Source organism: Channa argus, chromosome 15, assembly GCF_033026475.1.
Source record: "Channa argus isolate prfri chromosome 15, Channa argus male v1.0, whole genome shotgun sequence".
In the NCBI taxonomy this organism is placed as follows: Eukaryota; Metazoa; Chordata; class Actinopteri; order Anabantiformes; family Channidae; genus Channa; species Channa argus.
The window spans coordinates 9,530,192-9,555,655 of NC_090211.1; the positions used below are offsets into that span (position 1 = coordinate 9,530,192).

The 25,464-nt window shown below is 40.7% G+C and overlaps 1 protein-coding gene across 15 annotated transcripts in view; it reads right to left on the minus strand.

Moving 5' to 3' along the window:
- srcin1a (SRC kinase signaling inhibitor 1a) overlaps positions 1-25,464 on the minus strand; it is a 91,215-nt gene that overhangs the window by 54,927 nt on the left and 10,824 nt on the right. For 10 of the 15 annotated variants that reach the window (XM_067475986.1, XM_067475980.1, XM_067475976.1 and 7 more), the window contains exon 2: positions 4,018-4,095. The exons of 3 other annotated variants lie outside the window; for them this stretch is intronic. In XM_067475986.1, the coding sequence (XP_067332087.1) occupies positions 4,018-4,095 (78 nt within the window). Of the gene's footprint in view, positions 1-2,426; positions 2,582-4,017; positions 4,096-25,464 lie in introns of those variants that run through there. 2 more of the 15 variants (XM_067475974.1, XM_067475977.1) reach the window with 2 other exon arrangements.

Here is a 25,464-nt window from a genome sequence, read left to right on the forward strand (position 1 = left end):
GACAAACAGTTCAGATCCCGAGTTACGAAGTTCAACCTCCTGCCCGGAGGAAAGCGAGGCCGAGCAAAGCTGCATCTTTTAAAGTGAATCCTTACTTGTTACCACACAAACAATAACTTTGCTCAAGTACACATTTAGACTCAACGGCTACATCAGAAGCAGTTCAGCCCCTAAATGTTGGTGATTTACATAATCAGTCAAGAAACCCTTCCCATGACTTCTTCGTACTGCTCCTCAGCTCTCAGCTCTGGTGCTGGATGTTGGCGAAGCAATGGTGCAACCTCCTCTACTTTCACACTGTTTGACTAAGTTTGCAGCCGACAACCTCGCAGCTGTAGAAAGCACTTTTTAATTCTTTGACTCAAAGTCTGTTGTCAGATCACAGACAACACAAACACACTGAAGGTGATTGAGTCAGAACATAAGACTCATGCTTAGTACATATGGAGAGCTGCAAAGTTTTGTAACGGGGTGGAAGTCGTACTTATTTCTCATAGTTGTAGGTAAGCTGTATGAAAGAAAATATATTAGTAATTCTGCGCATTGACTGCTTTGTCTACTATGACCTAAATTGCTCACCTCCTCACTCACGTAAGGGATCAGTAGGCTGAGTTAATCTTTCGCCTGAAGTGCAGACTGAGGCGGCACTAAACAGATTTGGATACTTCTTACTAACATTTCATAGACTATATAGTAAATCACCTCATTAGGACAGTGGCAATGATAGTGTATTGTTAACTAATTGTTCCTACACTTTGTGATCCGTCACATAGCATACATGCACCTACAGTACTTCACCATAAGAAAGCCCAGCGCAAAAAGAAATGTCAGCTGCTTTTTCCTTTAAACTATGGTTATGAAGACTGGATAGTGTAGGTGTGTTTAGAACGGGTGGATGAGGAAAGTCTATTATTAAGCGTTTACATTGTTCTAATCTCTGAAGCTGCTGCTTTGCTAAAAGTGTAACACCAACAGTGTGTGTGTGTTAAATTGTCTAATTTTGGGAAGTCAGCTTTCTCCTGACACACACACACAAAGACACACACACACACATTAACCTTCAATTCGGTGATAAGCCTGAACTGAGGGCGTGATGAATAAATAATGATTTAAACTCTGGAGGTTCACTTGACCAATTAACGGGGGAAAACAAAGATTTCTTTTCAAGAAGCAACAAGAGAGCTAGAGGAGGCCAAGTAGTAAATCAAGGATCACTGCACAGGCATCATACACACAACACATACACATTAAGATGTCTGCATACACATGTGCTGCAATACACATATACAGTATGTGCACATCCTAATTTGCGATTCAGTCTGCTGTGAAGGAAAAGACAAAGGGGGGAGGAGAGGTGTTGGCCTCTATTGACTCAAAACCCTGGGGGCTAATGAGAACTCCAACATAGAAGCTTACACAAAAAAGACCCTTATACACACCCACACACACACACAAAAAGACACATCACTTTCATAGCACTGCGTTGGATTGTGAAGGCGGTGCATTTCACCATAGTCCCAATCATCTGATGTTATTGTGAAGGAAAAGCTGAGAGAAATCCCAGTCGCTCTTCAGTGTCCTTGTCGGCTTGTGAGATTCGTGGTCAGCCGACTACACCCACATACATGCTGTCACTGAGGTCATTAGAGTGGGGTAATTATGAAGAATAACCTATCTAGCTGGCCCAGATGTCCTGCAAACGTCATCTAGTTCATCAAAATTATACAAATATGATAAGGCAGCAGAGAAAAGATAGAAAAATAAAAATGAGACATAGTTGGAAAAGGGAGGGGCTGACTGAGTGATAAGGACTTTTATTTTGGCTTGCTGACATCTCCTTGGAAACAGACATGTTCAAAACACAGGGGACAGCGGGACTACTCACAGATAAGCTCAATTGTAAATGCAAATCAGCTTTAGCAGCAACAAAAACATTTTTGCTCTCACAAACATGCAAATATAAATCAGTGTGGCAGCAGAAGACGCAACAATAGAAATCAAATGAACTAAAACTGACTGGCTACAAATGACTTAAAAAGTCCCGCAGGGTGCATAGGAAGCTGTGACAGTTTGTGAAGGAGCCTGTCATGATTGAGGCAACGGCAGCAGCTGCAGCTCGAGTCCTGGAGGAGCCACCGAGCTCCAAAGCATTTGAACATACAGGAGGAAGGCAGAAGCAGACAGCAGAGCTACGTGACTCAGATGACAACAGCCACAATCATACAAGTACACAAACATTCTGTCACATACATTCAGAGAGTCCCTCAATGGTGTAATGTATCAAGATTAAATATCACAAGCATCCGAGCAAATGCATCAACCAAAAACACTGGCCTAAATTAAAGTGAGAGGGGAAGAGGAAGGGAACATGACAAAATTGAAAGGGACACACAAAACGAGGAGAGGGGACGACTCCAAGCGCCCACCTGAGTGTTTCCCAGCATCCTCCATCCGCGCTCCTTCTAGCCCTCAATCCCTCACACTCTTCTCTTCTAGGTCAATCCATCCCTCCACCCATATCCTCATTCATTCCCAGCTGAAGCCACCTCACTGGGACACTGGCTTTTGCAGAATATCGTGTACAAAAAAAAAAAAAATCAAAGAGTTAAGGCAGGGAGGGACAAAAGGATTGTGAAAGTAGTGGGAGAGAGGAGGAGTATGGAAAGAAGCACAGCCAGAGAGAGACACGCACAGAGAGAGCGAGTGACAGAGAGAGAGGTAAGGCTGCCAGTTTTGAACATTGTCTTTTCCCTCTCTGTCTGATTGTGTGTCCCTGGCTGTCCGTTGTGCTCGCTCCACACTCTCTCTCCCCTCATTTCCCTCATTATGTCCATCTGAGTGGTTTTGCCAAAGCTAGCAGGAAAAAACATGGCTCACTGTGGCCCCAAAACACCTTGCAGACCGGCCATCTCCTGCTGTCCACTGACAGTGGACCTGTGTACATTGGTGGTATGCAGGAGGCCATGGATTGAGCAGAAGTATGCAAGTGTGTGTGTGTGAGTGTGTGTGTGTGTGTGTGTGTCAGTATGTGTGTGAGACTGTCCTGTCAGCCAGCCAGAGCAGCAGATTACTGATGCTCCACTGGCACGTCCCACTTCATCCTTCTCCCCTGTCACCCCGGCAACACCTCCGCTCCCTGCCTGCTTCCCCGTCCTCCTCTTATCATCCTCCCCTCCTCCATCTGCCTCCACTTCCCTCTCCCCACCTCCTTCCTTCCTTCTCTTGACGAAACCTAAGAGTCTTTAAATATAATTTCATCCATCTCCAAAATCTATACCAGCAGAGCTAACTTCATGCAGCCCACAGGAATAGTAAAGACGCTTAATCTGTGCATCTGGATCTGCTCTAATAAAAAAAAAAGAAGCCGATCAAAGTGCTGTATAAACACACACAGACCCCAGGGTGCTTCCTTGCTCAGATAAAGATAGCCAATCACAGGTTGGGGAGACGATGAGTAGTGTGATAGTTAACACCAGTGGGCCTGGGCTCAGGTCCTTATAAAAAGCAAAGCTTAGAAACCGCACTGACCAGCCACCATAGTTAAAATATGAGATAGATGCATGTCAAATCTTAGTTCTCTGCCATTCTAAAATAGTAGTCTGGAGTTACTCATGGGAGGCTATCATAAAAACAAGGGAAAAGTCATGGGAGACCTTGAGGTGAAGACCCCACATTTCTGCCTTGAGAGAAAATCTACTTTGAGTGAGTAACTGTTTCTCTGCTTTTGAAGGTTAAGCCTTAAAATTAATGTCAACTGCCTGAACTGGCTGAGCTTTTTGTTCAAGGATGTTGGGCTTGGAAATGCAGGGAAATTAAAATCCTACAATGTTTAGATTAAATTACAGCTAAAAACACTCATTTATTGATCAGCTTTTTGACAGAACATGCCATAATCTGTTTTATAATGAATTTTGGTTTCAGGTAAGTGTGCAGATTTATGCTTTTCTGTTTAACATAGCTGCAAAATGAAAATCCTAGAATTGCAGACTGTTCAGACAAAACATGTAAAGACACTACCTTGAGGTTTAGTTGTCTCTCTAAAGTAAGCGTCTTTTTGGTATACAGTCTTCCCCAGATAGGTGTTTCCCTGCTGAGCTGCAGAGGAGGGAGAGTAACAGAAACAGTACATGTGTTGAAAGATACACTCTTCATTTGTGTGAATCATCACAAAACTTTAGATTAATAGATTTTTCCACAGAGGAAGAGTTGAGTGAGTTTGTTCCCCAATCACTTAGATAGAAGAGCTATATTTAAGAGCAAATACAATAGCAATAACTACTTAAATGTTTGTCAGGGCATCTAACTATTAAAAATAGTTAAGAATTAATTCACACTAAAGTGTTGTAAAAGCACAAATTGACACGCTGACATTGACTATGTGTGTAAAGTGTTTTTATGGTTATAAAAAAACATTAGCTACAGATTAACACAGAGTGTGTGTGACTATGAGACAAAGGCTCAACCACCAACAACTATACAGCGGGCTGAAGAGCAAAAGATGACACCGACAGATAACTTACCAGATGCAAAGCTACACCTGCTGAGCAGTGCAAGGTTAACAATGGCCACATAGGGTCTGACAAGTGCTGAACATGCAGCTCCCAACAGAGTTCACACATATATGCAAACACACACACACACTCAGAACTTTTTAACTATTTACTGCATTTCACTATACAAGTGTGCTGTGTTCGATGTGTGTAGGTGTTCACACTGTCTTTCTTTGTGTTTTCAGCTAACATGGTGAGCTAATGCCTCACAAGGACAAGTAAACAACAAGTAAACAAAACCTACCTTTGAAAAACAACCCTCTACCCACGAAGCAATTTAGCACCTACAAATATATACAGATGAGATATTAATAGATCACTGTGTCCTTTTTGACCTTTCAATTATTCTGATTTGTGTAGAGGGGTAGCGTGCTGTAATTGCATTAGCATCTCCGCAGGTTTACTTAATGTTCCAGTAGAGAGAGAATTGTGATTCAGCATGCGAATAGGATAATGCTTGTACACTAAACGATCCAGTGTGAGTGTGTGTGCATGCCTGTGTGGTTGCAGTAAATCATCAGAGATTTATTAGCTCAGTTACCACTAGTCAAACCCTCTGACGTGCAATTATGCTCTATCAGCAAATAAATGATTTGGCCATTACAGGCCATAATTGGTTATGGAACAAAGGGTACAATATATTGTCCATCTCTTTGCAGCTGTTTAACATCCGGTCCTGCACTTTGCTGCTTGTATAACTAGAGAAGTCAACTTGCCCCCTGGATGCCCCCATTCCACACATCCTCTTCTCCTTCCTTTGAGCATTCCCTGGAGACAGCCATTGCTCCCTCCATCCCTTTATCTGAAAGTGGGACATCTGGAAAACAGGCTCCTTCTCCGCCCCTCTCCATCACTTTCAATCATTTCCACGCTTATTCAGCTTTCTGCCCTTTCCACCTTTCTCCACCTCTTTTTCTCCCTTCTTCTACCTTCTGCTTAATGCTCGCTACATCTCAGCTTCACAGCATTGCTTATCACAGTCCTGGATCTTTCCATTTCTAACTCCTGCCAATTGTTTTCTTCCCCTTGTCTCTGTTGCTGTCGCTTTCTCTTAAACTCCTTCCTGCCTCTTAAGTGTTTTTGTGGTAGAAGAGGGTGTACCATTTGCAATAATCAGTATCGGAATGGAAAATGTAAAACCTGTGCATCCTCCAGTCTAAAGATCACAGGACATGGAAAAGCTTAAAAGCAGATACTATATGTGAACTCATTTACAAAGGTCTCCTCTATAGTGGCAGTAGAAGACAGAGAATAGGAAGGTAATGTAGGTGGATACAGTGAGCATGCTGAAATGTTGTTACTATTTATACAGGTCTCAAAAAAAAAGTCAAAAACCATTTATTGACTAAACCCTTTTTTCCTCACATTTTCTATTAATGAAAGAAAGAGTAGGACAGTGTGAAGTCCTATGTTGTTGTTTATGGATAAAATCATTTAATGGTCTGTATAAAATGAAAGTCCAGGATGTTCATGTAATGAATGTAATGAATAATGCAAAAAGCTTCTATCTTTAAATCTAAAATTGGCATAAAGCATCAACCCTGTTCACTGATTTGCTACGCAGTAACTATACACCCAGAGAATGCTACAGTAAGACTAATTATAAGGCAAAACCAACAGTGTGAACGTTTTACAAGTTAAGGGCTAAATGAGGAAATATAGGTGAGGAACTCTTGAGATTGGGGTGGTGATGAATTGCAGCTGTAATCCCTAATGTAATGTTTTGTCACGTTATGAACTGAAAAGTATCGTCATGCTCTCTATAAACAACCAAAGGCACATAAAGTATGCTGCAGCCTCATGACAGCTCATAGAGCAAAAGGCTTAAATTCTCCAGAGATCAGCTGAAACCACCTCAGTTTCAGTTTCCACTTTTCTGATCAGATTTGTTACATGCATCCCTAAAGCAAGTGGGAAATAAAATGAAGTTCAGACCAATTGGCAGATGCCACCAAGTGTCTAGGTGTACTGGTGTCTAACTATGGACTAAGTAGGAGGAGATCACCCACTTTTGCCACTATACAGCTAATTAACATTGCCTCGTTCTGGTTGAACAACCTCTGTGCTACTGTCTTGAACTGGGATGTCTGAAGATGAGCTGGAGAGCGAGGTTGGTGGAGGGAGAAACTAATGACAGCAGAGCAAAACACATATGACCTTTAAGACCACATCACATTTTGACACGGCACACAAACAGCTTGTCCAACGCAGAGATAGTTTGTGAAAGAGGGATGAAGCCAGTATCTCTGTGTGAGAGTGTTACTGAGGAAGGACAGTCCGTCTCATTATACCCCAGCTAGGCCACACAGGACAACTCTGGTGCACAAGACGGTGCTACAGTAGCCTTAGATAAGAGGAAGCCTGAAGAAAGCTTTGAACTGATAAGAACTAGTCTTAGAAAATGCAGACACTGACAAAACAGAAGTAGAGCTCAACAAAAGTGCAAGATGAAGAGTTGAGAATGCCAAGAGAGAGAGGATGGATGGTTTTGCTGAGCAAATGGCTCTGAGCTAATCATGACGCTAACAGTAATGGATAGGCAGGGCTGTCCAGATTGCCTCATTTTAGGACACTTGAGTATCGTTTAGGTAATCTTTCTGACGCACTCACAATAAATTTGAATCACGCAGATGGAGTGGTCTGTACAGAGCCAAATGACAAAAGCAAAGAGAATTTTCTGCTTGATTATGAAAGAAATCACCAACCAACAAAATGTTTCTTGCTGTTCTGTTAACTGCAAAATTTGTCAGAAGATGTGACCTTAGGTCCACACGATATAAGCAGTGCAGAAATACTGTAGCTCCATCTATCTCTAGATGAGATGACAGGGTGGGACGGTAGTACAGAAAATTGGAACAAACTCCAAATATTTCCTGACTTTTGCTCTGCTTTGATCCTCAGGTGGAGGCAGACCACAAGAATGAACATCAGTGACCCGGAATAACCTTCAAAACACTATTGTTTTTGCCTTGGATACAGCTCTATACACTGTCTCCTCTGTATCAGCGATTCTCTATGTTCTCAGTGACTTTGTCCCTTTACATATTTTCTGTTGAACTCTTCATCTGTGACAGCACCTAGAGTTTGTACCTAACCTCCTTCAATCATTAACTCTCAGAGGATCCCTCAGAGGTGTTGTTGACTGCAGGCCACAGTCCAGTAATCCAATGTTATTGGGGTGCTGTAACTCAGTTTTATGTGATCAGGAGCCCCACAGGCCCGACTGCAACACCTTGTGACAAACAACCCAAGTCAGACGTGGCATAAATGAGTCAGCCACTCTCAGACGCTGTGATGAAACCAACTTTTTAAACCTAGTCTATATCTGTCTTTTTTTTCCTCTAGGCTGGGCGTTGAATGTGTGTCAGTCAGCGTTCGTCACTGTGTGGGTGAGATTCTCCAACAGTGAAGAGTTGGCGCCGCAGTGTAACATTAACATTAGATGTGATCAATCCGCCAGGATTTCAAAACAGACAGCAGAGCCATGTTGGGATGTTAGCTCTTTTAAATGCTGCAATGTAAGACAATGAGTAAATCACAGCGCTGTCTCTTTATTCTGCTCTCACAGAAGGAAATTCCCATCAGCTTTAACTTTACTATGAGCTTCTGTGACAGCTCACAGCAAAGCAAATGGGAAAAAGGAATTCAAATGATGCCTGTCATTGTTCACTCTAATACTGAGCCAAGGGTGAGATGGCCTCGGTTTTTTGTTGATTACAATTTTCTAGTTTCACAAACCTTTCCCTGAGAACAAAGCAACCATCAGGCGTCAGGAGAATTGGAAACACACAATGTGCTAAGACCAATAATAAACAAATGAAGAACAGTATTTTATCTTGGATAGAATCAATCTGTAGGAAAAAGAGGGAGGGGGGCAGCGTTCGGTTCTCCCTGTCAGCTTTAGTGTGTCAATTCAAATTAAAATGTAGATCTGAATGAGACAGTAAAGAGCTGGCATGCTCCTCTGCAGCAGAGAGAATATTTACTAATTCTACACAGTTACATGAAACATTCTTACTGTGCTGTATTTGCTTTTGGCTCATTTATATCAGTTGTTATTAATTTTTTATTTTGAGCAGAGTTTTATTCTGACTTTATTTTTCCCTACGACCAGAACTGGTTTTAAGTTTTCTATTGGCCCATCAGCCATTTACAGTGAACACCTTCCTTTTGCAATGTAGAAAATATTTTGGTAATTCAATTTTAAAAGGGAGGAAAAACCTATAAATGAACTGCTGATTATTCCGCAGAATCCCTCTAAGTAAGAAAAAAACAAAGTGTTAAACTAAAGAGGGGTTTCACTGTAAATGGTATTTTTTTACAAGCAAACTTAAGTTTAAATGTTTAAATGTTAAGTATGTTTAAATAAACATATTCCTAGCTGTTATTCTTTGGCCCAAAATACACACAGCAATAAATGTGCAGTATAAAGACAAATTACCCTTAAATAACCAATTTCAAAAATACCATTGTTGCATAGGCTTCCAAATATAGAAAGAGCATTACATTAATCATGTTGCAGTACTACGTTATTCACCATACTTCACTATACTTGTACTATACTTCACCATTCTGTAAAGCCTCCCTGTGAAGGTCTATCCATCAGTCTTCCCACCCTGATGGCTGCCCACTTCTATGACGAGGACAAAGGCAGTTCTCATCCTTCTAAATGCTAGGACAGAGGGCGGTCTCCCAGATAGATTTGTCGGAAAGCCCTTTTCCGCGAAAAACTTATAGAGCTGATTTGTCCGTATTTGTCATAAATTCTGCACAAAACCCCAAAGATGCATTAAAGCGTTTCAAATGTGTAGATTTGGTTGCACGAAGGACTAGAAAAGACTCACATCCAAATTAACATCAATGAGGTTTCAGGGAAAAAAAAATGTAGAGCAGCGTTCTGTGACGTCCTAAGCAGCTTTTAATGACTGCTAGATAGTGCACATGGGCCCCTGGCACAGTGGACAAATTAGCATTCACCACTGGAGCAGCAGAAACTCAGTCAGGTCTGAAGGAGATCCAAAGGGAGTAGGCTGGTTCCTTCAACTGGAAGCAGGACAGGACTGTGTGACATATCGATCGGCTATTGGCTACACAGTACTGCACTGGGGGCTCCATCACCATAGTGGCTACGTGGCTGTCACTCCCTCTTTTCAGCTGTTAATTTGTGGTTCTCTGGATCTTAACATTCTGCCTTACACTCATGCAGCCATCAGATTCAGGAGAGGACCAATACATCAAACTGCTGCTATGGTGACATGAATTTTAACTACACATAAGAGAGGAAAATAGAAGATCACAAATCCACACTAATGTATTTGTGCATGAATGTATGTTTGTCTAGACATCTCCTCCATAGTGTATACCCAAAATCTGACCTTCACCTCTCCCTTTATAATGCCATACATGAACACATTCATCATTGCATTAGCCTACACCCTGATATTGATGTGCTGTATTATAGTATTAATATTTCCAGAGTGGCAAATTATGAGCGCCTCTTATTTAAGAAGCTTTACGGCTTCAGCAAGCAGCTTTTTAACTGTTCTATTCAACCTTATCAGTGCAAATCCAGACGTCCTTGGAAGGAAAACACAAGGTTTTGCTGACAATAAGACAACCAGATTAAAGTTTTATACTGTAAAACTTAAGTTTCTGTTCAGTCTTTCTCTGTGTAGATGTTAACTTGGATAATCTCTGTGCAGAGAAAGAGCCTGTATCACTAATGAATCCACTAATTGGCTATTTTAATTGGCTACAGTGAGAGACATCTGTATCAAACAGCAAGTTAAAATATCAGCAATAATGAGCTGCTGTATCTGACGATACCTTCCGTACTGTGGAATACCATAGGAGAGAGGATCGAGATTATCACAAGGTGCAAGGGGAGAGAGAGGACAAAATAATAAAGAGAAAAATCTAATGTTAGTGAATCAGATAAAAATACAAAGGCTCAAAATTGAACAACCACTTGTGTTTTTTTGTTCATGTGAAAACATCTGTCCTATTTTGTGTATGAAGGCAGAAATGTGTGTTTTGTGGGTGATATTGGAGGGTTTATGCTCTGCTCTCTCTGCTCAACAGGGCAGCTCCCAGCCTTCTGTGGGCCCTTGATGAAATTTAATTTGGACTCTTCATTGCTGGCTCTGTGTCAACCATTAGTACACACACACACACACAAGCACACACACTTAGACGTTAGTGTATTGTCAAAGCATGAGTTAGTTCCACTAAAACATATGTTAGCTAGCGAGGGGAAAAAATGTAATAAACATCAAAACTGTTATTGTAAAAAAATGTCTGATTTGGCCTCTGTAAAATGAGAGATGTTGTTACGGCATATTAACTTGATGTTTAACACCCAATTTATTATCCTAATCAACACAGCCTGATTAAATTAGCTGCAAAACATTCAGCTCTTTCATCATATGTATTATCGGTGGCTTAATGACAACTGTCACCACTGGCGTTATGTTGACTGTACAAGTCATACAAGCGTTTTTGTGCGACAAGCCTGAATCTTACTAACCTCAGATGCGCTGCAACCAGCAGCTAAGATACACATTTTTCTTTAAACAAAAAATAATTAAAATCAGATAACATTAAGGCACACAGGGGTCTGCACCACTTGATGACAACAGACTCAAACTTTTGCTTAAACTCAATGTATATGCATTTTATGCAATCTGTGTTCACACAGACCACAGCTACAGTAGTCAGTGTGTTGGGCCTGGCAGGTCAGGTCTGCTGTGGCAGAAAACCACAGAGTGTAGGCGCGAGTGTGTCTCTAGAGATGGTGGCTGCCTCCAAGTACAGCCATCTGGGAGAGAAATCTGCATAGAGTCACTGTAGAAGACATCAGCTTGCAATTAAGAACTGACAAAAAGTTTTTTAAGATTCCAGTACCACTGTTTTGCCAGAAACAAAATGGGCGAAATACAAACACAAGTAATTTCCACTGATAAAAAAGGTCTGCCTGCAGTCTTTACAGTGCCCTCTGATGGCTGCAGTGAAGATTCAAGAGACTAAGGGATGGGCTGAGTCCATTAGGGTGCTCATTTCTTTCACCCATTAATTGCTATATTATTTTTGAAGTGTGAGGTAATATTATCAGGCCTTGTGGGGTATTCACCTTGTACAGTAAACCTATTTCAAATGTTGTCCTGTCATTCCATGGCTGGGACCACTTACCAGACATCCCTCATCACGATTACAATAATAAAAGCTGGGTATATCAGTTTCAGGAACAAAAAGCCATCTGCATTCCCGAGGATATGCATGTCAGCATCTCCTGTATTTTCAGCATAGTTACAGAATTTTCACAACCTTAGGGACCAATACTGCAACAAACAACAACATCTACAGTTCAAGTCCAGCAAACCCTCTTTAATGCATCTGTCATTATTCTTGTCATCTCTCCACCGTCTAACCTTGACATAGGCTATCAACATTAGTATAGAAGGCCAGATCAGTCAATTCTTCTTCAACACCCTGACATAGTAGTTTTGAACTCTTAGAGTCGCCAGGAAACTGTTTACTTGACTTATTCCTTTTAAGTTTGCAAATGTATAACCACAGACACACACAATCCCATGCACTGTTTCACCAAAGCTTCCATCATCCATGTTTTTGTTTTGTTATTTGTTCTCAAAAAAGCGTTTAAGTGTCTTAGAGCTGTTGTGTCCCAGTGGATTTCTAGAGCTACTGTCTCAGCTACCATACAAATAAGTTCATGTACATATCATTGATCTTGATTTTGATCTCTTTATTAAATTTTTCAAACACACTGAATATTTCATACAAATACACACCCAATGCCTGTCAGGTTGCTATTCCTCAACAGCAAAGCAAACCATTGCACTCTCCCCTGTTAACAGGTGGATATAAAACACGTAATCCTGGTCTCTTTTAAGGGAGATGTGTGGATTTATTACTTTAAGCCTGACAGATCCAAGAGGAACTCACAGCCTTTACCTAAAACCTTGCTTTCAGCCTGCAATTGAAATAATCATTTGCACCCTGTAAGACTAACCACACATAGAGAGTGTGTGAAGGTGAAGAAAGGCCCAATTTTTCATTTGACATAATGTCATCTCTTAAACTTACCCCTGTGTACATCAACAACTTGGATTAGGTGTCATCAGATGTGTGTCTGTGTGTCTCCCGCATTACATGCCTACAGAACCAATGTAAGGGTGTCAAAAGCGTTTTTGTGTACCCTATTTCTCTGATGACATATGAGTGCAAATCGTTCATCGTCATGTGGCCACGTCAGGTTTAACAGACTCTAATCAAACGCTGCCATCAGTCCTGGTTAATCCTCATCTCTGGTGCAGAGATTTCTCACCTGTCTCTGTAAACCCTATTGGTCTCTGTGGGTCTCCTGATAGGCTAGTTCAACTGACTGAATGCCAAACTGAAGATCTGATTCCCACCTCACTGCACAAAAGCTATTGCAGTGGTTGCTGACACCAAAGAGATTCATGCGTGTGATTAGGACATCTTCAGAAATAAGGAAGCACACAACAACAGTGTGTGTCTATGTGTTTGTGTGTCTTCACCTGAAACAATAAAGTGGATATAATCAACTCTCAATTCTTCAGGTTACAGGAAAGGCTTGACATTTGCTGTGTTTGTTTCTTCCACCTGACTGAACATCATTGTCACTGGCAGAACAAATCAGGGAGCATGTCGAGACGGAATAATGACTGAGTGAGGGAAAAACAGAGAGGGGTAAAAGGTGAGACATTTTACTTGCTTGAAAAGAGACAGAGAAGAAATCTAAAAAAAAGATTATAAAAATTTAGATGAATTGAAGGAAACAGAAACGAGCTCTGAGAGCAATCCCTGTCACAACAGGACGTTAGGTGGGGCATGGGCCCTTGTTGTTTTAGCATCACTATCACAACAACCTGGTTAGTGAACTGCAGCATGACTACAAGTCAAGTCTATTAGGTTGAGGACTGGACAAATGTAAGCCTGAACCTACATCCCACCAAGAAGACCAGGTATAAACACAAAAACAACACATCAAACACTCATCTCCTCAATCACTCATCTGGTTCTGGGCTATGATGTTCTCCATGTGCATGTCTGCAGCTACTCTTCAACTTTCAGGGAAGATGGCAGAGTGCAAATGTGTCAAAGAGAGGCAGGACCAGACACCCATTGGAGGAACGTCCACTCCCACTGCCCTGCCAGAGGGAGAACAGGAGGAAAGCACTTTGTCCTCTTGCTTTCAGTCCACCGCTCCCCTCGCACCACTTTTCAGCTCTTGGTTCTTCGTTTTTTGTGTGTCTGAGTGGTGATAATGGCAGGCTGTCTGTCACGCAAGGTCTGACCCAGATTCAGTAAGGAGAAGGACACGAAGTAGGATGATGGGGATATCTCTGTCCTTCACCCATGAGACAGATCCTTCTCAGTTAGAACAGCTCATCATCCATATATGAGGAAACTAAGGGTAAAGTCTAGCCAATGTTTCCAGTGCCTGTGTCACTACAAAGGAAAAGGCTGACAGGAGTGCAATGCAAATCAGGAGCAATGATGAGGCCAGTCACCTTAATAGGGTGCTGACATGTTCATGGATTGCTTTGTGGATTAAAGGACACTGAGACCCATTTTACTTGCTGACTTGCTTGGTATATTGCAGGCAAAAAATAATAATAATACAGAACCTTGTAGTTCACAGTCAAATGTGACCAAAAACAAAAATTGCCAACATCTCTGCCAATCTGAGAATGTCTCTCTGTGGCCCTGCCCACACCTTGGTGCTTAGATACTGTTACCAAGGAAGAGAAGGAGCAAAAGGAGAGGCAGAGAGAGGAGAGAGTGGAGAGAGTGGAGGAGATGGAGGATGGGTGGAGACATAGATAGGAAATATCAGAGTTGGACTAGGATTAAAAATCGGCCCTGGACTTTTGTCCAGACAGGCCCACCATCATTTTTTGCACTTCCCTTCTGTAAAAGTACCTGCCACCAGGAGAAGAATATAAAAATGTACATTTACTCAAGTAGGCTACTGCCCTTAAGTGTCACCACTTCTAGCACATCTACTACTAACAGTAAAAGCATTTATTGGCAACTAATTTAAAAGTGTTTGAAAAACAATTTCTTTAACTAATTGTGATGTTTGAAACAAACATTAAAACAAATAAAGTGAAAGTGTCACTGTTGACTCAGAATTTCTGAATTTAACAAACTGAACAATCAAAAGAGGAAATAATAAGTAAATTAATCCTTATTAAAAGTATATATTACTTACAGTCTTGCAGGAGATTGTTGATATATCAGATATAATAATTTATGTAATTTTCAGAAACAATTGTTCTGAGAACACATTTTATCATTCTACAAGCACTCCCTTTCTTTCTTCCTCATCTCCGCTTGTATTGTTCAGATCTTTTAGACACCAGTACAAATGCACAAATCATACTAACATCATTTGGCACATTCTGCAACCTCCAGCTGCAAAATTTGTCAGTTTCTTCATTTTGTTCTGCATCTTTGTTTTTGCTTTTGATTGGTTCCCTCTCCTGACTGCTGTGTTGTTTGTGTACGTGTCAGCTTGAGGGGGGATAATCTATGATGTGATCGGCTAAAATGATAGACAAACCATTTGATCAATCAGCTGGCTCCACCTCTCCATGTTTCATGAGCTGGGCACTATATTGGTACCATAAGTGGAAGTGCCCAAATAAAGAGATGTTAAAGTCTGCAGTTACTTCATCTCTATTTCAGGCTAAGCTCTTTTTGTTAGAGACAGATCAACTTTAATAAATCTAATGACACTCAGGAGTACACAGAAACTTGGACCTGAAGACAATTTAATGATAACCTCTCACTCTGAACAAAGTGCTCAATGCCTAAGTGTAAACATATCCTGCAAAAAATAAATTAATAAAATATTCAAAGTAAAGATAATTTTTTTAAACATCTAATTGAAAGAGCCTCTTTCTTCCTAATATACCACTACTATCCCTTCCTGCATACTGTCCCAAAAAAAAATACATCAAGTGAATGAAAAGTGAAGAAATCTGCAAAGCCAATGGTCTTTGCCCAGTGGAGCCCATTAATGCCAGTAAGCTTCATAGCAGTTTATCCAATATTTGGGAAGATGTTTCACTCTGGACATAGAGTAGACGTGGCTACTAAACAGGTATAAGAGTTAACTCACTGTGAAAAGAAAATGCGAGAGAGTGAAGCAGGAAATGGAAACAAAAGGAGGGGTGACCAAGATGTAGGGTGATAGGAACGCAGAAAGATGCAGACACATATTGAAAATGAAAAAGTTGACATGAAGGACAAATGAAGTATTTGGGGAGCGCCCGGATGGTCAAATGATTAATGCACGTCACGTAATTGTTGCATCCTGGGTTTGAATCTGAGTCAGGACCTTTGCTGCATGTCTTACCCCCTCTCTCTCTCTCTCTCTCTCTGTTTGTTTCCTGTCTGCTCTCTACTGTTGCGTCTAATAAAGGCATAAATGCACCCAAAATATATAGTCAGTTAAATTTAGAGTAGCAACATTGAAAATACATGCAGGTGAACAAACAAGCATAAAAACATGTTTAACACTGTATTATAGACAAGTATTGGGGTGTGGAACCACACTACAGCAGAACTAAATTCAGTCTAAGCAGATCTAAAAACTTTTTTACAGGATCAAAGTAAAGAAAGGTCTAATATCCGTAAACCCACAGAGATGCCGGGTGTCTTTCTGATCGTCATCGCAGTAGCTTCCATTGTTTGGCCTATCATCTGTAGATTAGCACACAACATTGAAATAAGAGCTATTATCAACCAAGTGCTTTTGTTCAATCTTTTAAAAGAGGATGGCATTGATTTTCAATATATCATTTAAATGAGCAGTTCTATATGTTTCTGAAGGCCATGAGCCACAGTGCTACCATCCACTGCTGGTAAGGGTCTATCTTTTCCTGTCTCTCACAGTTTGAATGCTCTCTGCCATTGAGGTGCTCGCTCTCTCTCTGTGTCCTTCATATGTCCTTGCGTGACAGTGTAACTGCAGCATGCTTCACACTTTCTGTTGGAGCCATCTCCATGATCCCAGAGTGTGGGAGAAGACTTCTGCCTGGCCCCCCATCTATCTGTCACTTATCTCAATCATGCAGACTTCTGCTCTCCCTCCCACTGTCTCCCAGTCTCTCTCTCTCTGCTGTCACACACAGCAAATTATCCCTCATTTTGCTCTGCCTTGCTTCACATTTCCCCCACTGAATAAAAGGACATTTGTCAATGTGCTATGCGGATGATGACTGGCAGGGAATTAAGGCCTTGGTTTTCTTATTACTTCCAAAATCTGAAAATGAATCTTGGTTGCTTAGTTAACCGTCTGTGGCTACATTTGGAGTGTTGACATTTCTTTGTCATGGGAATTAAGGTTTTTACATTGCTATAAAAGTGCTGTCCTTGTTGTGGCAGTGTTATTCAGGTTAATATGCAAAAAAATGTTTCTATTCTCATCTTATCCTCTCACACCAGCCATTTCAGTTACAATGAAAGTAATAATTCCCTTTAAATTATCTCTCATTGTTGATATAAGCTCCTAAAAGTGTAGGTCAAAATACCACTTCTAAAATCATCGAGGAGCATAATCACGATTGATAATTGTCATAACAACCATCTAACAAAATAATCAGGATTGTCACATACACACACTTTCTGTATCGCAGCACATAGCTGAGGATAATTTCTCCTGATTAAGAGTGATGTAGTGGCAGGACTAATTAACGGCATTTGACTGTCTTCCTGCAGAGGTGGAAGTCATTACTGTCGTGTTTCCCTGTGTATTCAGAATATAGTGGTTAAAATATAGAATATAAACAGATGTTTGCTATGATGCACTGTAGGTGAGCTTGAATTATATTGTAGAAATGTGACAGTACTGCAAAGGAGGAATCTGGTGCGCACATGAAGTCAAAACTATTCAGGTTCTATAGTTTTCATATATATCTTACGATTGTGGAAGGAGAATAGTTTTATCAACAGATATCTGACTCTTTACTGTAGACAGCAGTTTTCCTTTTACTTCGAACTCTTTTGAACATTTTGCATGGGATGGGACGGGCTAATTAGTATCCCTGCCAGTACAGTCCTGGCCTTTGAAAGGGAGAAAAGCAGAGAGTGACTTTAAAAGAGAAGAGAGGAAAGCAGGAAGTTGTACATCTCTTTTTCATTCCTTCTACAAGGATTAATCACACCTCATTTTTACAGCATCTCCTCCAGTCGTCCCCTATATTCAAGCCTCAAATTATTCGTGTGAACAGCAAATAAGCTGTATGGCACACACAGAAAACAGCCAGAGCATGAAGGACCTCACATTTACACACACTCACACTAACAAAGTAAAGACAAAGCAAAGAAGGATAAGAGCATAGGAACAAAAAGAATCCAAAAGCAAAAACTGTTTTACACTGCTGAGTGAAATGTTCTCACAGGCTCCACTTGGCAAACAAAGTAGGCCTAAATGATTTATGAGCGGCAACAATGCCAGTTGTTTGTTTTATATAAATGCTACACAAAGCAAAAACTAGCAAACCTGATGATGACAAACAAAGGAAGATGAAGGTTTTTGGAGCCCAGACAGCACCGAAATTTCCTAATCTCTATATTGCCATTTTAGAGGCAGCACAAAGTTCAAACCTTCAAGCTGAGATTTCTGTAACAGTGGAATATATATTTGCAAAGGTTGTGTATAGTGTTTGACATCAAATCTTAAGTGGAACCGAACTCTGTGACTGGACTCGCTTACCTCCTGCATCCGAGTCCCTGCGTCCCAGCACCAACACCTGGCTGACTGCCTGCCCATCAGCTATGAACACCCGGTAGTCTTCACCAACAATCCCCTCCCCCTCCACTGCCAGCAAACAGCCTCTATCCATCTGCTCAACCTGCACAGCTCGACCCAACTCAGCACAGCAATAGTTCTATAGCCAAGTAAGTGATGCATAGTAGTACAGTGCTGTTTTCTACTGTATTGAACTGTACAACACTATTCCCCTCCCACAGTAACATTATGCCTCAGTGATTATGTTTATAACATTGAAGTCATAGTATAGCAGAGGCCCTAACAGGGTGGCTGACAGATTACACAGTGAACACACACAAAAGCACAGCTCCACTAAGAGCCTCTGTTCTTGCCTCTCTTCTCTCCTCCTCACACACACTTGTGAGCAGAATGTGGTTCTATACATTCTTTCAACATCTGCGCTCATCATCAGCAGCATGCTTATTCACAGCAAGCATCTGAGACGAGTGCTTGGGGCTGCAGAAGCACTTCCCTTCCCTCTGCATTTTCTCTCCTCCTTGATCTCCCTCTTTCCATCTTTCTCTTTCTCTGTCTCAAAGGTTTTATGTGAAAGGCATGGGATGAAAGGCTGCCCTCAATGGGAGCGTGATTGCAGAGGCAGCACTAGCGGTCTAAGGTACCAGAATTGCTCTCTCAGAGTCGCTCCGCCCTACAGAGATGCTCACTACCATTGTCCACAGTTTGTGCATCTGTGACATAATATATAGAAATATACCCGGTTTACTCTCTGTCTGGCACAAATTAACATTCCAGCAACCGACAGCCAATATTTGTTCACAGGAAATTGCACAAATATGCACATAGCATAATATAGAAATGGTATAATGTGCAATGACTGACAGGCCCACCACACAGGTGCTTTCTTTGATGCACATACACACAGACAAGCATGCGCACACATTTACTGACGCACCCAAATACACACTTTTTTGCCATGAGAAACTGCTTTTTTAATCTTCTCATCTAATAGCAAAAGGCCTGGGGACTGGTGCAAAGAGCAACCGGCAGGACACAAATGCTTATGTAAAGTTCAGTCCTTGGGGAGAAAACAAGACAAATACGGCAATAGGAGGTAGACTGGCAAATCTGTTAAGAGGATGAGAGACTTATTTTCTGAAAACAGCTAGAACCTGACACAGTAAACCTCTACTGGATATCTTGTCTGCCTCTCTGTGGTGAGTGGAACTGTTTTTGAGAAATTGAGGATCACTTTAGCTTTTAAGGGCAAAAGTCAACAGAACAGCAGAGTTTTAAATCAATGTGGAGGGCGTCGTGATCTGTGTCTCTGTGCTGGCCTGCAGCCATCAGAAGTTCAAACACTGCATTTGGATTTGGTACTCTGGCAGAACTGATCGTGATAGGCTTAGCACAGATAGCATGCAAATCAAATCATGAACAGAGACATACAGTTGCTGTTACACCTGAGGCTGTCTTTGGATGTCGGAACTGTGGGAAGTCACAGCCACGGGGCTTCCATCAAGAGAGTTAGCAATGCTAAGACATACTTTTCACATGCTTTTCTCCAACATTAGCAGTAGATTTCTGCTGAGGTTTCAAAGACAATAACGCTAAAATGTTAAAAGATTATGAGTATTGTTCAGTCACATAGAATAAACACAGAAGTACAGAAAGTGGTCACTATCTCTTGGTTATAATAATAGTGCACCCTAGTCTGTTCTATAATAAGCGAGGCAGCAGATCAATAATGCAGAGTGATGTTGCTGTAATAAAACCACAAACCCACTTTCTTCCAGTATCAGGATGAATATAAAAACATAAAAGATGCCAGACTGAAAATGATTAAGATCAATTGGATGCGACTGAAGGGAAGTGACCATCATGCTGGATTTACAGCAAGCGTGTCTCTGCCATGAGACATGAGTTGCAGTGTGCAGTGACTTCGATTTCCAAAAGCTAGTGACAGGCAATAAGTGAGACCGAAACAAGTGCTGAAGCCTCCCCGGCTCTGCTGATGTCACACAACACACACAGATGCACAAAATGGCTACAGCAAAAGCTGGCTGTCAAATCCACACAAAGACAGACAGTTACCTCTATTAATCTCAACTTTACTGCACAAACACACACAAACATTTGACACAACCCATAAACCTGTTTATAAAATTGATAGGAAACAGGATTTTTAACCCAATTCTCCAAATGCTCCTCTCATTTTCAATTCATCACAAAACTGCCTATTTTTAGCTTCAGTCCAATTAAGTTGTTATGTGTCAGAGAGGGAAGCTTACTACACTGACTGTGATAATGACAGCAAGAGACAGACGTGACTCTTGGTGAATGAGTCACAGGTGCAAAACCAGGCATCTCTATCCCAAGTTGGGGATTTGGAACAAAAGAGCAAGGAATGTATTACCATAAGGGGGAATTGAGATGGGGATAAAATGTGGCTTTCCCACATAATACGCATAATACAATACAATACAATAGCTTAATCGACTAATCGATTAATCACCAACTTGTAACAGAGGTTATGAAAGTGACAGCAGCTCCTCAGTCTGCAGGATTTCAACACTGATAGGAATCCATTATGCTGTTGCAGGCATGATATTACTTCAAGAAAAGATAAGAAGGTACATAACAGTATGTTATGAAAACAGTTAATTTACCAGTCTAAAATATCCAGTGACAAAGTCTATTGACTCTTCCAGAGGGATTCCAACATCAGAAAGAGTGAGATCTCCCCTAGTGTTGGTGAGAATATCCAGGGTTGGATTCACCAGTGTAAAATGTGCGGGGTCAAAGCAGATGAACACTTCAAGTGTGAGATATTCACTCTGAAAAGTACTCCGGAAAGCTTCGCCCACCTCAGCCTCTGGAAAGCTCCCCCCACCCCTGCCTCATTAAAAAGCTTCAGAATTTTATCTAAGTGCAATTCTAGGGAGTTATAAGGAATAATAGCGTCATTATTGCAAGTTGTAAAGCTAAAGTGGTGAAAACAAGTTAGTTTTGTCTTAATAATGCAAATACTCTGTTATATTCGGTTAATACATTAAAAGGGGATTTCCAAAGTCGGGACATCCTTACTACAAAGTGACCTAAATGCTGTGGCATCATTTTTTAAATCATCTATCATAGCCTATCACGTGTTTTATCACAAACACCTGCTGGTAAATGCTCCTCTCCATGCTTACTAACAGTTCACACTTTATGGCACTGAAACTGTGGTGATTACTTATTCTGGCTTTTTGCAGTAAACAGCACATTATACTGTGGACACTCTTGCCTCTAATTTAAATTTAAATATCGACAGCCATTTTAAACTCTATTAGCACACTGTTGAATTTGTGTATTTTTATACTGTTTAATATGCATGGATTGTCAAGGTACTCTAATCAATCTCTGGGATATTTTCTTCACCATTTAATGACCCTGCTGAGATTTTAGTGCATCCTGCTGTTCTAGATGAAAAGTCATACTGGCCCGTGGGGCCCAGACTGTGACACCATAGAGGCTAGCATTCAGAGGGCCTCCTGTCAGGTGGGCGGTACACAAACACGGGGCATTTTTGTGGTATATGGACAGACTGAACTAGAGTGAGGATGTGTAAAAGGAAGAAAGGGCCACAATAAAGCCTTGTGTGTCCATAAACTTCTGCATCATACACCTATCAACAGAGCAGTGGGAAGAGAGAATCAATACTGACTCATGCTATGTCCAAGCAGCATCAGGTATATTTGACCGTGAAGAACAAACAAAAAAGATGAGAGAGAGAAAGCAAAGAAAGAGGAGAGGAAGAGAGAGATGAGGCACATTGTGAAGGCCAACGCTGCTCCCTGTGGTTATTAGACAGCTTCCTTGCCTCCCTCTGCTGCACAATGTTCTTTCTCCCCCGTGACCTTCCTCTGTTAGATCTTGTACTCTCTTCCCAATGTGCAGAATTGATTAATCTATATCATTCGGGTGTTCATATTGCTTTCAATCATGTGCACGATCACAAATTAACATTAAAAAAAAAAGTTATAAGGGCAAATTAACCTGGAACAAATATAAAAATAGGAATATGGTGCATTAGTTTTGCATGACACTTCTGTTACTTTGGGTTTATGGAATCAAGATGTGCGAGTGACCAGCATCCCTCAGAACTGTGTGACACCTAAAGGGCACAGCTTGGCTTCTCCAAGAAATCTGCAGCATGTCTCATTAGTATTCAGCTATGAATCATTCAAATAGAGCCGGCTGTCATTATCACAAACAGCAGAAGAGGGTGACACATACATTGGCACACACATATATTCACACTTGGGGGCATAGACAAGCAAGTACAGCAGAAAATGCTCAGAACTAAAATATTCCCAAATATAGAGGAAAAGTATTCACTAGTGAAGAAGTGATTTCAATTTGCATTTGATTTCATTTTTCGTGCATAATATGTCGAACTGATTGGTGATTGATTGGTTTTGTTGCTATTATGTTTTTTATGTCATTAGAAATTAAATATCTTTTGGTTTTGTACTGTGGTTTAGACAAAACAAGCACTTTGAAAACATCATGGTGGCCTGTGGAGAATTGTTATGGGTATTTTTCCACTTTTTACCGTCATTTTATGTTTTATCTTGATTAAATTTTTTTCTAAGGATTATTTTCATTATTGATTCTGCTGCTGATGATAAATAATCAATTAACCACTGTGAAAACGTCTTTAACAATGTCCAACAGCTTTAGGTGACAATATCCATTAATCATTGCAGCCCTAGTTTTAAAACATCTTCCTTTGTCTGACCATTTGTCCAAAACCAAAAATGTATGAATTTTATTGCCAGAGCAAACAAATTTATATTTAGGTGTCTAAACCCACAGCATTTCTTTCTTTGACAAATATCCTGATTATTAGTCTATGAAAACAGCAAGACATTGGACTGCAATAGAGAAACATAAAACACACACAAAGCACTGCACAAGGCGAGACCTCTCTTCTACAAAACCCGATTTGCATGCTGTGCAACAACTGTTTGTTGTTAACATGCTTATAAACTAAACCAGAACTGACTACTAATGCAGGAGAGATCAGCCTGAAATAAAGATGCTCATCTCTATCTCTTTACTTCTCTCTGTGTGTTTGTCAGAGGGAGTCACAGTGCTTATGCTCAGTGGACATGCACAACTACAAAGGCACAACCACTTTTTGTCCTCGACATTTCACTGCAATACTTGACATTGATTATCTATATGTTTACATTATAACAAGCACTGTGCTGGGACAAACAAGACAGTCAATGATAAAACCGTGAGCTGTAATGTATTTGTTAATTTGTGCTTGACTTAGATAAGAATCAGCATTTATTAAGCACATCACATTTAATGTCTACTGAGGACTCTATTCCCTCTAGCAAGTGTTTAACACCACTGTATACACTGTAAATACACACGCCTTATATTCATTGATGTCAGCAAAAGGAAGAAAAATGTGGCTGCCAGCAACACTTCAAACTTTATCCAAGGATAATTTTCTTCACTCCAAATGCGACTGTACTTGACACATCACAGAGGGTGAGAGTGAAGAAAAGTAAGCATTTGTGCAATTTTAAAGACAACACTAAAAGACACAAAGCAATAAGAAAAAGTCCACAGTGGCCCAACCAACCCTTTTCTAGAATTTTCCATTAGGTGAGAAAAAAAGAATATCATTTAATAAAACCAATAAATGCTGACTCTCCCCAGAGCTCATGATGCATACTAATTCTGCACAGATTAAATATTTGAAGCTTTATATAAAGGTGACTGTCATTGGAAACTTGTGACGACTAAATATTGACTGATTTATGTGGGTAAAAGGAGCTGATTTTCAGACATCACCTGAATAACCTTAACAGGCAGAAAAACAATCTCAAAGGAATAAATGGATAACAAATATCTTTTATGATCATCTTCATAAACCCTATCTCTGACACCAACCAACCAGAAACATCCCCCATTTTTCAAAAGTGACATTCCTGCATGGACAGATTACTGAATAGGCCAACTGGGCACAGGCCCAGAGACCTGGAAAGTGCTGGTGACAGAGTTTGAGAAAATCCAAAGAGACGCAAAATAACTACAAAAAACTGTGGGATGATGAAAGACTAAAAGAGGCATATCCAGTGCAGTAACTTGCTACAATATAAAAACATACACAAAATTTCCACCTACAGACACAGGACACCTTAAAAAAACCAACAAAAAACTTGAGAAATGTCCATAAAATCTGTGGTTCTTTTTCTTATGAAGAACGGGCTGGGCACGTCTGTGTCCAGGGGCTCATCGTGGCATTATTCGACCATGAATTCTGGCAATATTCAGCTTAAATGTACAAATATAATGGTGGTCTGAATGACAGGCAGCAACCCATCTGTGTATGCTCCTCCATTTCCAGGGCATCTGTTTGGCAGTAGAAGGAAGTGGGTTGTGCTGATAAGCACTGTTGCCAAATGTTGGAGCTTCCTATTGCAGCTCTGCAGCTGTTGGTGCAGCATTCCTGCTGCTGTATTGAAGGTGGAGCTGATATTTTACCATGATGACCTTTGGCATCCTGGTGTGCCCAGAGGCAACGTGAGAAATGAGAGAAACCTGCAACACTGAAAACATAATCAGTTCCCCATGCCAAGCAAAAGCATATCTGCCAAACCAGAAGAAGCAGGTTGCAGGAGCCACACTGTCGCAACCACCTCTCTGCAGAGAATCAAATAATTGAGCTGAGGTAAAATCTTGTACTAAATCTACTGACACAAAAACAAATTAAAGGCAGGTGATTTCACGTGCATTATAAAAATAAACATGTACATAAGCATCAATATTATCAGGACTCCTGATTAGTTTTTTAATGTGAAGGAACAGGTAACTGGAGTCATTAGGGGTATGAACACATTCACAAGAGAGATGGTACAAATCTTTTTTAGGGGACAAACTCAAGTTTACACACAAGACAAAGGTGTGGATGAATGTAGATGCTGCGAAAGTGAAAAAGATTGTATACGTCAGTTGATGTGTAGGTGCAATAAAATGTATTTGCCATTAGTGGAAACAGAGTGTGCACAGGTGTCTGTACAGTGATGCCAACAAACTGGATGACACAGTAATCATTTTAAATGCATA